This window comes from Elgaria multicarinata, chromosome 2 (assembly GCF_023053635.1).
Source record: "Elgaria multicarinata webbii isolate HBS135686 ecotype San Diego chromosome 2, rElgMul1.1.pri, whole genome shotgun sequence".
In the NCBI taxonomy this organism is placed as follows: Eukaryota; Metazoa; Chordata; class Lepidosauria; order Squamata; family Anguidae; genus Elgaria; species Elgaria multicarinata.
The window spans coordinates 2,660,321-2,673,700 of record NC_086172.1 but is presented as its reverse complement, the minus strand read 5'-3'; the positions used below and the strand labels follow the sequence as shown (position 1 = coordinate 2,673,700).

At 43.1% G+C, this 13,380-nt stretch overlaps 1 protein-coding gene across 1 annotated transcript in view; it reads left to right on the top strand.

Moving 5' to 3' along the window:
• Positions 1 to 3,371: 3,371 nt before the first annotated feature.
• The window catches only part of LOC134391925 (meprin A subunit alpha-like), a 62,286-nt gene continuing 52,277 nt past the window's right edge, over positions 3,372 to 13,380 (top strand). Inside the window, exon 1 of the mRNA XM_063115848.1 lies at positions 3,372 to 3,417. Coding sequence (XP_062971918.1) covers positions 3,372 to 3,417 — 46 coding nt within the window. The remainder of the gene's footprint in view (positions 3,418 to 13,380) is intronic.

The following is a 13,380-nucleotide window of genomic DNA, read 5'->3' as shown; positions in this document are numbered from 1 at the left end:
TTTTTTTAAAAAATACCTGGTAGCCATTATTATTATTATTATTATTATTATTATTATTATCATCATCATCATCATCATCATCATCATCATCTTCATCATTATTAATCTCTCTTTTCTTGCTCGTGGTGGTTTTTACAGATGAACATGATGGGCTTTGCCAAGTCATGCTGTCTTTTACTGATTCAGAAATTTCCTAACTATTGAACATGTTTCAAGTATGACTGCTTTCTGGATGTTGGCATGCATTTAGGTTTTCTCTAAAAAAATTTTTTTTTAAAGTGATTTGGTGCTGGTGACTGATGTGACTAAAGGAATAATTGTATTTTTTTCGTGTTGCCATAGTTCTTTAACTTCCATAGCCAGTGGTATATATTTCTCTCTCTTGTCCTCTTCCTTTTCACCAACATTTTTGTAATTAGGTATTGTGTAGGTGTGTTTTTCTTGGTTGTTTTTTTTTACTGTTATGTCTGGTTAAAGTAGAAACAAGCTAAGAGGTGCTAGCCTTTAGTCCATTTAGTCAATGGCTAATGTTTGCAGGGTAATATTATTTATTATTTATTGCATTTGTATACTGCCCCATAGCCGAAGCTCTCTGGGCGGTTCAAATAATAGTAGTTTATGCTCTTTCTGAATGCTTGTTTGCTTGTTTGTTGTATTAGATTTTTCTGTACTTGTCAACTACTTCATTTGTTCAGTGGTAGCAGTATGCTGAATGTGTGAGTATGGATATGAGAAAGGTGATGGGGAAAGAGTGTTAAATGTTAGGAAAGGTTAGACTATGGTCATCCAGTGAAAGATTTGTAGTCAGAAAAGACATTTGAGGGAAGGGGCCCACAGAGTATAGCAAAAGCTTCAAAGTACAGAAAAAGCTACAAAAGTAGGAATGAGTGAAGTTAATTTCAGATACATTGAATGTCTCATTTGTTCTTTATTCCAGTGATTTTAACATTAAGATGTTATGTAGAACAGGTTTGTCTTAATTGTGTGCTGTGAAGTCAGACATGTGACCAAGGCCATGTTGGGGTGGGCATGCCCTCCTCCCATGGGCCGGCCTTGTTGAGTGTCCTTTTTGGTTTCCAAAATATGTTCACTCTACATTTGAGTGGGCATGCCCCCTTGGGGGCTGGACATGTTGGTGGGCACGCCCCTTTGGGGGCTGGACATGTTGATGGGGATGCCTCCTTGGGGGGTGGCCATGTTGTCCTCCTTTTTGGTTTCCGAAATATGGTCACCTTAGTAATAGCACAACAGAGAACTCCTCTGTTTGGGACATAATCTTCATGCTGTAGACATTGCAAATTTGGGAAGAATGTGGACAGATGCATTCATATTGGTGGTCAATTGCAGAGACTGGTTCAAAAAGAAATTCCTGACCCCAATTATTAAATCTTGACCTTGCAAGGGTATGTTTTGGGTGCACAGAATTCTATCCTTGGATCACTCACATAGCATAAGTCTTCAAAACATTTATGTCTGGTCTGTGGTACTTTTTTTTTTTTTTTTGCAACCTCTGGTTCACAGCTACTTTGTGTAGCTACTACGGTGTGAAGATTGTAGACTTCAGCCATCCTGTTTTCATCCATTTGAAATGAAGACCTTCAAGAATGGTATCTACGTGCCTCCTAGGTTCTTTGATTTTGTCTTTGCCAAATACACTACCTTCTATTTGTGGTGACTTGGAAGTAAGGAGTAATAGAAATAGTTAAAATATCTTGAGAAATATAACTGTGAAAAGCTTGGAACAATGAAGGGCTCCATTATATGTGCTTATTTTGTTGGGCCGTGGATGTTTTGCAGCTTTCCACCTATGGCTTTACTTCTGCTGCTCTGTTACTCTTCTCTCTTTGGAAGAACTGTCAGACCATGTTAGACAGTTCTGTCACATCCAGGTGCCCTAGCACTGGTGCTCACTTTCAGGCAGTGAAAACTATATTGTCTCTCCTCATCAATTATGGTGCTGCTTTTATAGCTATGCTATTGTTTTTGGCCAGTGAATTTGAAGGAAACCAAATTAACTAACCTTGTTGCTGTATCTGTTATACATAGCTGTCCTTCTGTGGATTCATTTATATCAGTACTGGGCAATACAAAATTAAAAAAATGAGTTATGCAGGACTTTGTATTTTGCTAAATGCAGGAGAGATTTTACTACAAGGTAACCATAAACACAAGCTGTTATATCTGAAGTCCGTTGAAAGCTTTAAAGATCATTGCTCATCCTCTAGCTCTCTTTTGCTTTCACTTGGATAATTTTTGAAGTAGCTCTATTGAAGCCTGTGAAGATACTCTATAAAATAGGGTGCAAAACTACCAGTTCTATATTTTATTTTCTATTGTTTTGCTTGGAGCATTGATTTTATATCTACATCTATAGGCATCCCTCTTTAATGCTACTTGGCATTATCACTTCCTTCACATCCATGTGGAAAACCTAAGGAAGATTGTTGTTGCTCTGTAATATAGTACAGGTGGACTTTCATCTTACTTATCTATAGTAATTTAACTGTTACTATAGATAGTATTGCTGACAAGTTACCAGGTAGTGGCAGATAGCTGTGTGATAATGACAGTAGTTCTATGAACTAGTTTACCTATGTTGGCAACATATCATAGCAAAGAATTGAAAGTTTGACCTAAAGTTTCATAATCCATGCTTCATGGGGGGGGGGGAAGCAAATGGTAATTTAAATAAAATGGCATTTAAATACACTGCCTTTTAATAGAGACATGCCTTGCCTTTTAACTACGTTCAAGAATTATTTTGTAAAATGATTATTTTTGGTTTAATTTGTTTTTAGCTGTGTATATTTACTGTCTTATACTGTATGCTTTTATCTTTATGCCGCCCTGAGATCTTATTGATATAGGGTGGGATATAAAAGTTTTAGATAAATAAATAAAATAAATAAGTATTTGTTTTTATTTTGGTAACAAATCCAGGTTCCTCTTCAGTAAAATAAAATTACAAAGTGCATTCCAATAAATAATACATGGAGTCCATTAGTTTAATGTAGATATTACTGATGGAAAGTTGTTCTTTTACATATAAGATCAGCCAATTTACCGGCTTCAGCTATTTCGTTTTGATCAACCTCTTTGTAAAGCTAGGCCAAAATAACTTTGGTAGCCGTCACTAAGCTTGTTTGTGCATTGGCTCAAATGGAGCCCCCCTTTCCCCCCCTCCAAGCAGATGGCCCATTCTGCCATGCCCGGCAAAGCCTGGGCGTGGGGAGGGATTTGTGGGCGGGGCAAGGAAGAGACAGGGCTTTGAGGCCGACCTCTCTCACCCACCTTGAGCCTTGGGCATGGGTTGGGGGTGGCAGCGGAAGGTCTCCCTACCCCACGTTGGGGAGGGACAGCAGGGCGGCGAGATGGACCGCCACCCGCTGGACCAGGAAAGCTTGCCCCCTTCACTCAGTAAGGCCTGACGCAGGCCTGGCTGGCTGCCCTGTGGGAACCCCCCTTTGCAGATCTTGAATAAAAGTGCCCCAGTTTAATTCCAACACTTGTGTCGTCTCTTTATTTCTTGCGTCCGTCCCACAAGGGTTAATTTTGAAAAAGACATGATTATCCATAATAACTAAACAGCTTAATAAGGAAGACTGTCCTAGTTACAACACTGGTAGTCTCCAAACAGAACATAAAAATACTGGGGAATAACTCATTAAGAAAATTATCTTCACTTATTCCTTCTACCAACTCCTCCAGGGTTGGGCAGTTAAATCTCTTAAAGACTCTTCAGAGCATGCTCTTAATGAGGCAATATAGGAAGAGGGGTAGGTCTCCTCCCCCCACCCTCATAAGTTAAGTAGCTCCTGACAAGAGTATAGTGGAGCAAAAGTTGGCGTTTCCCATGTAAGAAGCCATTCTCCCCTCCTGTCTTGCCTCACTTTTGTCCTTTTATCCATGGGTTCCTTCACATGTGCACAGAAGGGGAGGGTATTAGGGGGGGAATCTGCACGTCGTTCCAAGATCGCTTCTAAGCGACCCCAGTGCGGCATGAAAGCGAGCGTGTAACTTGCCTGGAGAAGAGACGATGAAGAGACGTCCTTCCCGCCGCCCCCGCCACCACCCACAGACCTCCTCGCCGAGCAGCGAGGAGAGCTCGGCTGAAGAAGGTGGGGTTGAGAGCGGAAGAAGCTCTCCACCCCGCCTTCTTCCCCCAAGCTCTCCGTTCCAGCCGGCGAGGAGGGAGTTGGGTGGCAGCGGCGGTGGCGGGAAGGACATCTCTTCGTCGGCTCTTCAAAAGGCAAGTTACACGCTCGCTTTCACGCCGCACTGGGGTCGCTTAGAAGCGATCTCAGAACGACGTGCGGATTCCCCCAGGGTGACCATATGGAAAGGAGGCCAGGACTCCTGTATCTTTAACGGTTGTATTGAAAAGGGAATTTCAGCAGGTGTCATTTGTATATATGGGGAACCTGGTGAAATTCTCTCTTCATCAAAACTGTTAAAGTGCAGAAGCTATACTAGAGTGACCAGAATTAAAAGAGGGCAGGGCACCTGCAGCTTTAACTGTTGTGATGAAGAGGGAATTTTACCAGGTTCCCCATATATACAAATTACACCTGCTGAAATTCCCTTTTCAATACAACTGTTAAAGATATAGGAGCCTGGTCCTCCTTTTCATATGGTCACCCTAGAGGGTATGGAAAACACACTGCGGGAAGTGGGAGACTGTCAGATGACTGCAGAACCATGCAGTGTCACATGTTTCCATACCAACCACCCCTCTGTGGTTACCTTTTGATCCTTTGCATGCATTAGCTGTACATCCCAGCATCCACCACGGCAGGTAGGGGCTCCCAGCAGCAGCTCCATCTGGCACGTGACAATCCTGACCATGGAGAAAGTCTGCACCAGCAAGAGTGTCACTGGAAGTGATGGATGCTCTTGCTGCCCATTTCCTTCCCCCACCCCCATGGTCCATGTGTCTTGCATGAACTGCAGGGAGACTATTACATGACACGCAAATACTCATCCACCCCATATCCACTTTCCGCAGTGGGGGTGTTCTTGAACTCTGTTATCCTCTTCCCTGATGGTTTTCCTTTCCCCCCTTTATCCTAGGAAGGTTCTGTGTCTTAAAAACAGAGTGACAGCACAATCCTAAATTAGTCTACTCAGAAGTAAGTCCCTCTGAGTTCAACAGGACCTACTCTGAGGTAAATATGAAAAGGAAAGAGTAGGGGGTATCGCTTAAGGCACTGCAGAAATAGGATGCTATGGGATTTATAGTCATGATTAATGCCCCTAAATGTAAACAGAGTGCCTCTCCTTCAGTCCTGTATATCTGCAAACTGAGCCCTGCCCATTGCCTCTCATTCCACTGCCAATTATTTTGTTACATAGTTCAGTGGTTCCCAATTGGTGGTCCACAGACCACCCAGGGGGTCCGTGGCACCATTCACATATTCACCATTCATTTCTGGAGTCCACTGACGATGAATTCCTACCAGAAGTAAAATATAACATCACTGAGCACCTGTGTGATTTAGCGACTAGCTTCAGAGATTACTTCCCTACACCTAATTCTGAAAACTCATGGATAAGGAATCCTTTTGAATGTGGTGATGTAAAACGAACAATTCCATTTGTGGAAGAGCAAGATGCACTTGTTGACGTGACTTGTGATGGTTCATTGAAATCATTTTTCAAAGAATATAGACTGGACCAAGTCTGGGTGAAGGTTTTTCCTGATTATAAGAAGTTAGGTGAAAAAGCTTTGAAACATCGAGTTCCCTTTCGTTCCACATATCTTTGTGAACAAACATTTTCAACATTTTGTTATATGAAGAACAAGCATAGAAATCAGCTCAGTGTTGATCCAGATTTGAGATTAAAAAAGTAGGAAATATTGAACTGGATGTGGAAGGGATTGTTAGGGACAAAAAGAGACATGATTTCTCCCATCACATTCAGGTTTAGTAGCTGCTAGACAAGTCATAATTTGTGAAGTTGTAAACTATACGTTAGTAAAATTAAATTCGTCTTTATATTCCTAACTAAATCATTGTCATTTTTGCATTGTAATATCCCAAATATCACAAATTTTATGGTCTGTTATTTAAGTATACCTAAAATCCTTTGCTTATTGAGGGCTACCCCTTATTTTCTCCAAAAAAATTGCTTCGCTCAGGTAACTACCATAGAGATAACATTTTTTTTCAAAAGTAGGGGGTCCCTGGCTTGGCATTTGAAAAACAAGGGGTCCACAGTACTTAGCTAATTGGGAACCACTGACATAGTTCATGTAAATATTAGGCATGTGCTCCGCTCCGATTAGGAGCGGAGAAGCACTAGCGGATTGGCCTGCTCCGCCTTACCCAGAGGCGGAGTAGAAGCGGACCGTGGACCCCTAGAAGCAAGGCGAAGAGAAGCGGCCATTTTTCGGAGCTCCTAGTTCAGGCGGAGCGCTCCGGTCGCCATCTTGAAAACATTTCGCCATAGGATTGCATTGCGGGAAATAATCGTGCATAACTAGGTTGTTTTTGAAGCTATTGTTCTGGAAATTCTTGTGCACAGAGAGTCGTGGATGGGGGTCATTTTGAGACTACTCTCACCTCTCTGCGTCGTGCGGGTCGCGTGCTATATTTTTTAAAAAATCGGGTCAACAAACATTACAAACAGGGACAGCGAGGGTCAAACGGAGGTTTTCGCCCATAGGATTGCATTGCGGAAAAGAATCGGAGATAACTGGGGGGGGGGGGTTAAGCTATCGTTCTGAAAATTCTTGTGCTTAGACAGTCGTGGATGGGGGTCATTTTGAGACTACTCTCACCTCTCTGCGTGGTGCGGGTCGCGCGCTAGAATTTTTTAAAAAATCGGCGGGAAAAATACCTTTTTCAAAGGGCTGAGGGGCAGAGTCAGCTCCCGGTCATGATCACATGATCCCAAAGTTGGAGGAGGGCATAGGCAAAATGGGTAACTTGGGATTCTGGGAAACTTCTCTTTCTTCATCTGAACGGACTTTTCCCAGTGTTTTTTAACACAGTAGCCCCACCAAATGCACAAACACAACCTGAAATCATATACTAAGCCAAGAATAAGAGATAGAAACACAGCACTGCTACCCACCCTAACTTTGGGGAACAACTGAAAAGATGTGGTGCAAGGGGAGGAGCTCCCCTAGGGCATCTCATCGTGGACGTGCCCCCACTCTCTCCTGCACTGGAAGGCCATTAGAGCCTTCCAAAGAGAGTAAAACGGTGGAGCAATGCCTATCATGAGTCGAAGTGAGCGTTTACTTCTTAACCTCTCATTCTCTCTTACTGTCAACGATGTCACGCTTACTCCGGTCAAGGAAGCTCGTAGTCTTGGCTTTATATTTGATTCCTCGCTCTCCTTTATTCCTCATATCGAGGCAGTAGCTAAATCTTGTCGTTTCTTCCTGTATAATATTGCCAGGATTCGACCATTTTTGTCTGTCTCTTCTGCCAAGACTCTCATTCATGCACTGGTTATCTCTCGGTTGGACTACTGCAACCTCCTTCTCTCTGGCCTCCCCTCGTCTCACATCAGTCCGCTGGTCTCTGTCCACCACTCTGCCGCTAAGATCATCTTCCTGGCCCGCCGCTCTGACCATGTCACTCCGCTTCTGAAATCTCTTCATTGGCTTCCAATTCACTCCAGAATCCAATATAAACTTCTCCTGTTGACCTTCAAAGCTTTGCACGGTCTAGCTCCTGCCTATCTCTCCTCTCTCATCTCACACTATTGCCCCGCTCGTGCTCTTCGCTCCTCTGATGCCATGCTTCTCGCCTGCCCAAGGACCTCCACTTCCCTTACTCGGCTTCGTCCTTTTTCTTCTGCTCTTCCAGAACACTTCCAGAACGCTCTTCCAGAACACTTGAGAACTACCAACTCAATCACAGCTTTTAAAACTCAGCTAAAAACTTTTCTTTTCCCTATAGCTTTTAAACATTGAGTTTGTTCTTACTCTATACTGTTAGCTTCACCCTACCCGGTGCCTGTTTACACTTCCCTATGCCTGTTTGCATTCTCTTTCCCTCCTTATTGTTTACTACAACTTTATTAGATTGTAAGTCTATGCGGCAGGGTCTTGCTATTTACTGTGTGGTCTGTGCAGCACCATGTACATCGATGGTGCTATATAAATAAATAATAATAATAATAATAATAATAATAATAATAATAATAATGGTGGAGCGATGCCTATTATGAGTTGAAGTGAGCGTTTACTTCTCAGAGCTCTTGGTGAAGCAATGGCTGTCTTGAGTTGAACTGGCAGCTGCTTCCCTCTCCCCCGGGCACGTCCCCCTATTACTGGTAAAAGACAGATATAGCCTTTTTTTAAAAGTTCTTCTTGTTGTTTATTCAGCAACACTGCTGCTTTTAATTCCACCCCTCCTTCGTTTATTTGTTTATTTATTCCATTTTATATGCATTACTGGCTTATATCATTGGCTCACTTCCTTACGCCCCCAGAAATGCCAGCTGCATGCCTGCCTGCCTTCCCTCCCTCCTCCCCTGCCCACCTCGCAGGGATGTTGTGTGTATGTGGCTTTGACTCAGGGGAGAAGTCCTTCCTGCGCTCACTTGGAGTTTTGGAAGTTCCAAATTTTGCAGGTTTAAGCCCCGCCAAAAAACAGGGGATGATGGGACTGCCTTGAGTCTCGGCGTGCGGCGTATGTATCCCTGGATAAGCTGTCATGGTGGTGAGTTTGAGGGTTTTTTTTAACGTGCAAAATTGACGGAGCTATGGAAAGGGGTGTTGGATTTTCATAAATTCCCCAAAAACCAGGGGATGATGGGACTGCCTTGAGTCTCGGCGTGCGTATGTATCCCTGGATAAGCTTTCATGGTGGCGAGTTTGAGGTTTCTAACGTGCAAATTGATGGAGCTATGGAAAGGGGTGTGAATGGGGTGCCCGATTTTCAAAAATTCCCCAAAAATCAGGGGATGATGGGATTGCCTTGAAACTTGGCGTCCATGTGGACACATGGATAAGCTATCATGGTGCCGAGTTTGAGGTTTCTAACGTGCAAATTGACAGAGCTATGGAAAGGGGTGTGAATGGGGTGCCCGATTTTCAAAAATTCCCCAAAAATCAGGGGATGATGGGATTGCTTTGAAACTTGGCGTGCATGTGTATACCCCCATGAGGTGTCATGGTGCCAAACGTGAGGTTTCTAACTTAAACAGAAAAAAAGTTGTATAATTTTTTAGCTTTCAATGCAAGCCTATGGGGGGAAAAAACGGAGCTCCGATCCGGATCCGGAGCTCCGAGTGGAGCGGAGCGGAAGTGGGCGGAGCAGGGGCGGGGTGAAGCGGCCTGCTCCGAAAATCACGGATCTGCAAGTGAAGCGGAGCGGGGGGTCCGTGCACACCCCTAGTAAATATTGTTTTATATTCTGTTACTGGGGAGTTATTTTCTGCTGGTGCCTTTGTAATTTTATGGTTTACATAAGGGATATAGAAGCCACATGTGATAAGAGAAGCCCAGTTTATCCAAATTCTTTTGCAACCTTGATTGATGTGTGAGATAATGTGATACTTTCCCATAAATGTGGAACAACAATATGCAGCCACGACTTTACAGTCTTACCATGTGAACTGTATGTAATATATGTGTGTAACTATGACCCCCCCCCATGCAGAACAGCCCCTCAAATATGCACTGAAAGGAAAGGCTTGTATGTCAGACAAACGTGGGGTTTTTTTGCACACCTATTACTGGGCACTCGCAGATTTTCCTGGGTCGTATTCACGATGTTGTCCACCTCCCGTGCGTCACCCGCCCCGTCTAGCCTTCTTCCCATGAGAAAAAAAGACCCTGGTAAGTCGGACTTATTTTTAGGGACAGAACCTGCAGCTACCTCCTGCTGTGTGCAGGAGAAGCAGTGCGATTCAAATGGCCCACTGAATGGGCCACGCGGTTGTTGTTTATTTCCTCTTTCTTCTCAGTGAGAAAGAAGAAGTTTTGTGCAACAGAAGCAGGGATGGAGAAGCGGCGGTAGGAAACCATGATTGCCCCCCCCCCATCTGATGGAGTTCTAAGGGAACACAATGGGAAGTTCTACAGAGACCCATGATTTTGTCTTTGAACCCTGAATAATGACCATTGATCGTTTCAGCTGGAAAGCTTCATAGTATTCTTTCACGTGGAATATTCCAAACGTCCTCATAGAATCATAGAATAGTAGAGTTAGAAGGGGCCTCTAAGGCCATCGAGTCCAACCCCTTGCTCAATGCAGGAATCCACCCTAAAGCATCCCTGACAGATGGTTGTCCAGCTGCCTCTTGAATGCCTCTAGTGGGGGAGAGCCCACAACCTCCCTAGGTAGCTGATTCCATTGTCGCACTGCTCTAACAGTTAGGAAGTTTTTCCTGATGTCCAGCCAGAATCTGGCTTCCTGCAACTTGAGCCCATTATTTCATGTCCTGCACTCTGGGAGGATCGAGAAGAGATCCTGATCCTCCTCTGTAGGAAAATGTTTGAAATTGTAGATAAAGTGCTAGATTTAGTTTTAAAGCTAAATTCTAAAGCTAGCTTAAAGATAAAATTTAAAGCTAAAGCGTTTTACAGCAATTTTTTTTTTGCTTTTTTTTGGGGGGGGGCTTTTTAGGTCCCCATTGTGGTTTGCTGCTAAAATTCAGCAGAAAACTAATGATTGTTTTGCTGTAATAACAAATTCAGAGGTTACTGGGGCGTATTTAAGGCCAGGGGAGCCACTTGCGGCTGCCATGTTGCCCACCCCTGCTCTAAAGCATCTGGTTCAGAGTTTAGGGGTGCTCTTGGGTCCAGAACTGTCACTGCAGGCACAGTTGGTCTTGGGCCAGATCTACACCAAGCAGGATATGGCACTTTGAAAATGGTTTGAAAACTGCCTCGGGAGCTCTGTGCTCCAACAGGCCCCAACAATTGCCACTACTGTTATAAACCATTTCAAAGCAGTAGTGTAGATCCTGCCCTAGTGGCATACGGCACCTTTTATCAGCTTAGGCTGAAATACCAAGTATGGTCCTATCTGGACAGTGATAGCCTAACTACAATCATTCACATTCTGGTAAACTCTATTTTGGATTACTGTGGATTACATGAGGCTGGCTGTTAAAATGGTTGGGAAACTGAGCTAGTCTTAAATTAGGTAGACTAGATGATACAATCGTATTACATGAGTACTTTGTGATCTGTGCTAGCTTCCAGACCATTTCCAAGCCCAATTCTAAGTTAACCATTAAAACCCTAAATGGCCAGATTATCTGAAAGATCATCTCCTCCCAGATATACCTGCCTGGACAATAAGATCATTTTCAGAGGCCTTCGGCTATTGGGCGGTATAGAAATGAAATTAAAAAATAAAAAAGTAAATTTTCCAGGTGGCTCTAAGAAGTGGGACTTTTCATTGGTGGCACCCTAGCTATGGAAAGTCCTCTGTGATATTGTGCAGGTGCCAATAACTCCTGTATCCTTCACATCTGCATTTGATGTGTGTGTGTGTGTGTGTGTGTGTGTGTGTGACAAATTCTCCATATTATCACAGGACTACCAAAATGTGTTACTACTGTGATGGGATGTTGTTTTCTAATTGGCCCTATAATCTGTGCCTCTAATGTTGGTGATGCAGGAAGGGCCACGATTGCCCACCTCGTTTCAAAAGCGTTCTTCTTACTGTGTGCAGCAAGTGCTCTCTTTCTGAACGTTCTTACTGTGTGCAGCAAGTGCTCTCTTTCTGAACGTTGGTGTTGTTTGCTCATTCATACTTAGTTTTGAGCCTGGGTGCAGGCAGTGCACACCCATGACAACAATTCTTAGAGCTTCTTGAAATAAGCTTCAATTTAGGATTCAAGGAAATTTAAGATTACTTTTGATATTTCTATTTTTGATGCTTAGAGCTCCATCATACCTATTTTTTAAATCCAGTTTTCATGCATGGTTTCGCCCTTTGATTTCCTTAGTGAGTCCAGCACTGAGCACTTTCACATCTGTGTGTTGTTGCGCTGTTTCAGCTCATAGAATCATAGAATAGTAGAATTGAAAGGGGCCTCTAAAGCCATCGAGTCCAACCCCCGCTCAGTGCAGGAATCCACCCTAAAGCATACATGATAGATGGTTATCCAGCTGCCTAATGTATCTTTTCACCTGGAGCACTACTGTGCCAGTGAAATCTCCCACCCCATCCCCTACATTCTCCTTCCCCCTGCAGTTAATTGTTTATTTTAAAAAAATATTTCTTTATTTCTGCCAAATACAATAGTACAGCAGCCTGAAAGTGCGCAATTATGGTAAAACAACATACTGTACTTTCCCCTAACATATTAAACAAACTCCAAGGAAGGGAGGCCGTTTGTAGGTAGCAGGAGTGCATGGGCCAAGACTGTTGCTGTCCCTTGGCTTGGGAAAGGTTTACAGGGGAGGAGGAGCGAATCTTTCTTGTTTCAAATGGTCAGCAGTTGAACAATCATTCTAACTAATTTCTTTTGTAGAGGTAGTCAAGTCCCTTCCTTTGCTTCCTTACCCAAGAGTAAATCCCATTGATTTCAACTGCACTTACATCTAAGTCATACTAAAATCCCATGGATGTTTACCTTTGAGTAAACCCCATTGAACAGAGAGATACTTCTGAGTAAACAGAAGACCTCAAAATTAAGCATAGGGTTGCACATCACTTCTTCCCAGTTTGCTGTTTTAGACTTTTAAAAGAAGCTTCTGAATGACCACACTATTTAAAGTCAGTTCTATGCATGTTTACTCAGAAGTAAGTCTCTCTCTGTTCAATGGGGTTTACTCAAGGGTAAGCATGCATCTGATTTTAGTATGGCTTGGAAGGAAATGCAATAGCAATCAATGGGTTTTACTCTTGGGTAAGGGAAGCAGCAGATCTCTATTTTATGAACTTGGAGATGCAAAACTTCACATGTTCAAAGGAAAGGAAAAGTGATCCTTTGCACTGGTGGGCTATGTGGAAAAGGGTTTAAGAGGGGAAATTTTTAAACTTCCTAAAAAATCAAAGGATGAACTGATCTGATTCAAACTTGGCCTGCTGAAAGCTCTACATAAGAGCTATCGCTGTGCCAATTTTGATCTCTTTATTTTTAAAAATGAGGGAGGTGCAGGCAAGGAGGGTGCATTTTCCACATTCCTTTTAAGGTGAAAATGTACCGCTGGTCATGCCTATCCAGGAGTAAGAACATAGAGTTAATTGGGACCTCTCTCTCTCCCCCTTCATGGTTGAATGGAGAATCACACCACCCTCCTATTTTTTTTTTGCAAGACCGCACTTACACACACACACACACAACAAATAATGGGATGGTTGGATAGAATGTAACCACAGCAATACACGGGAGGGAGGAGTGCATTTATTTTGCATGGAGGGAAAATAATCCAGACTTTCTCAGCTCCAAAAAGAAATG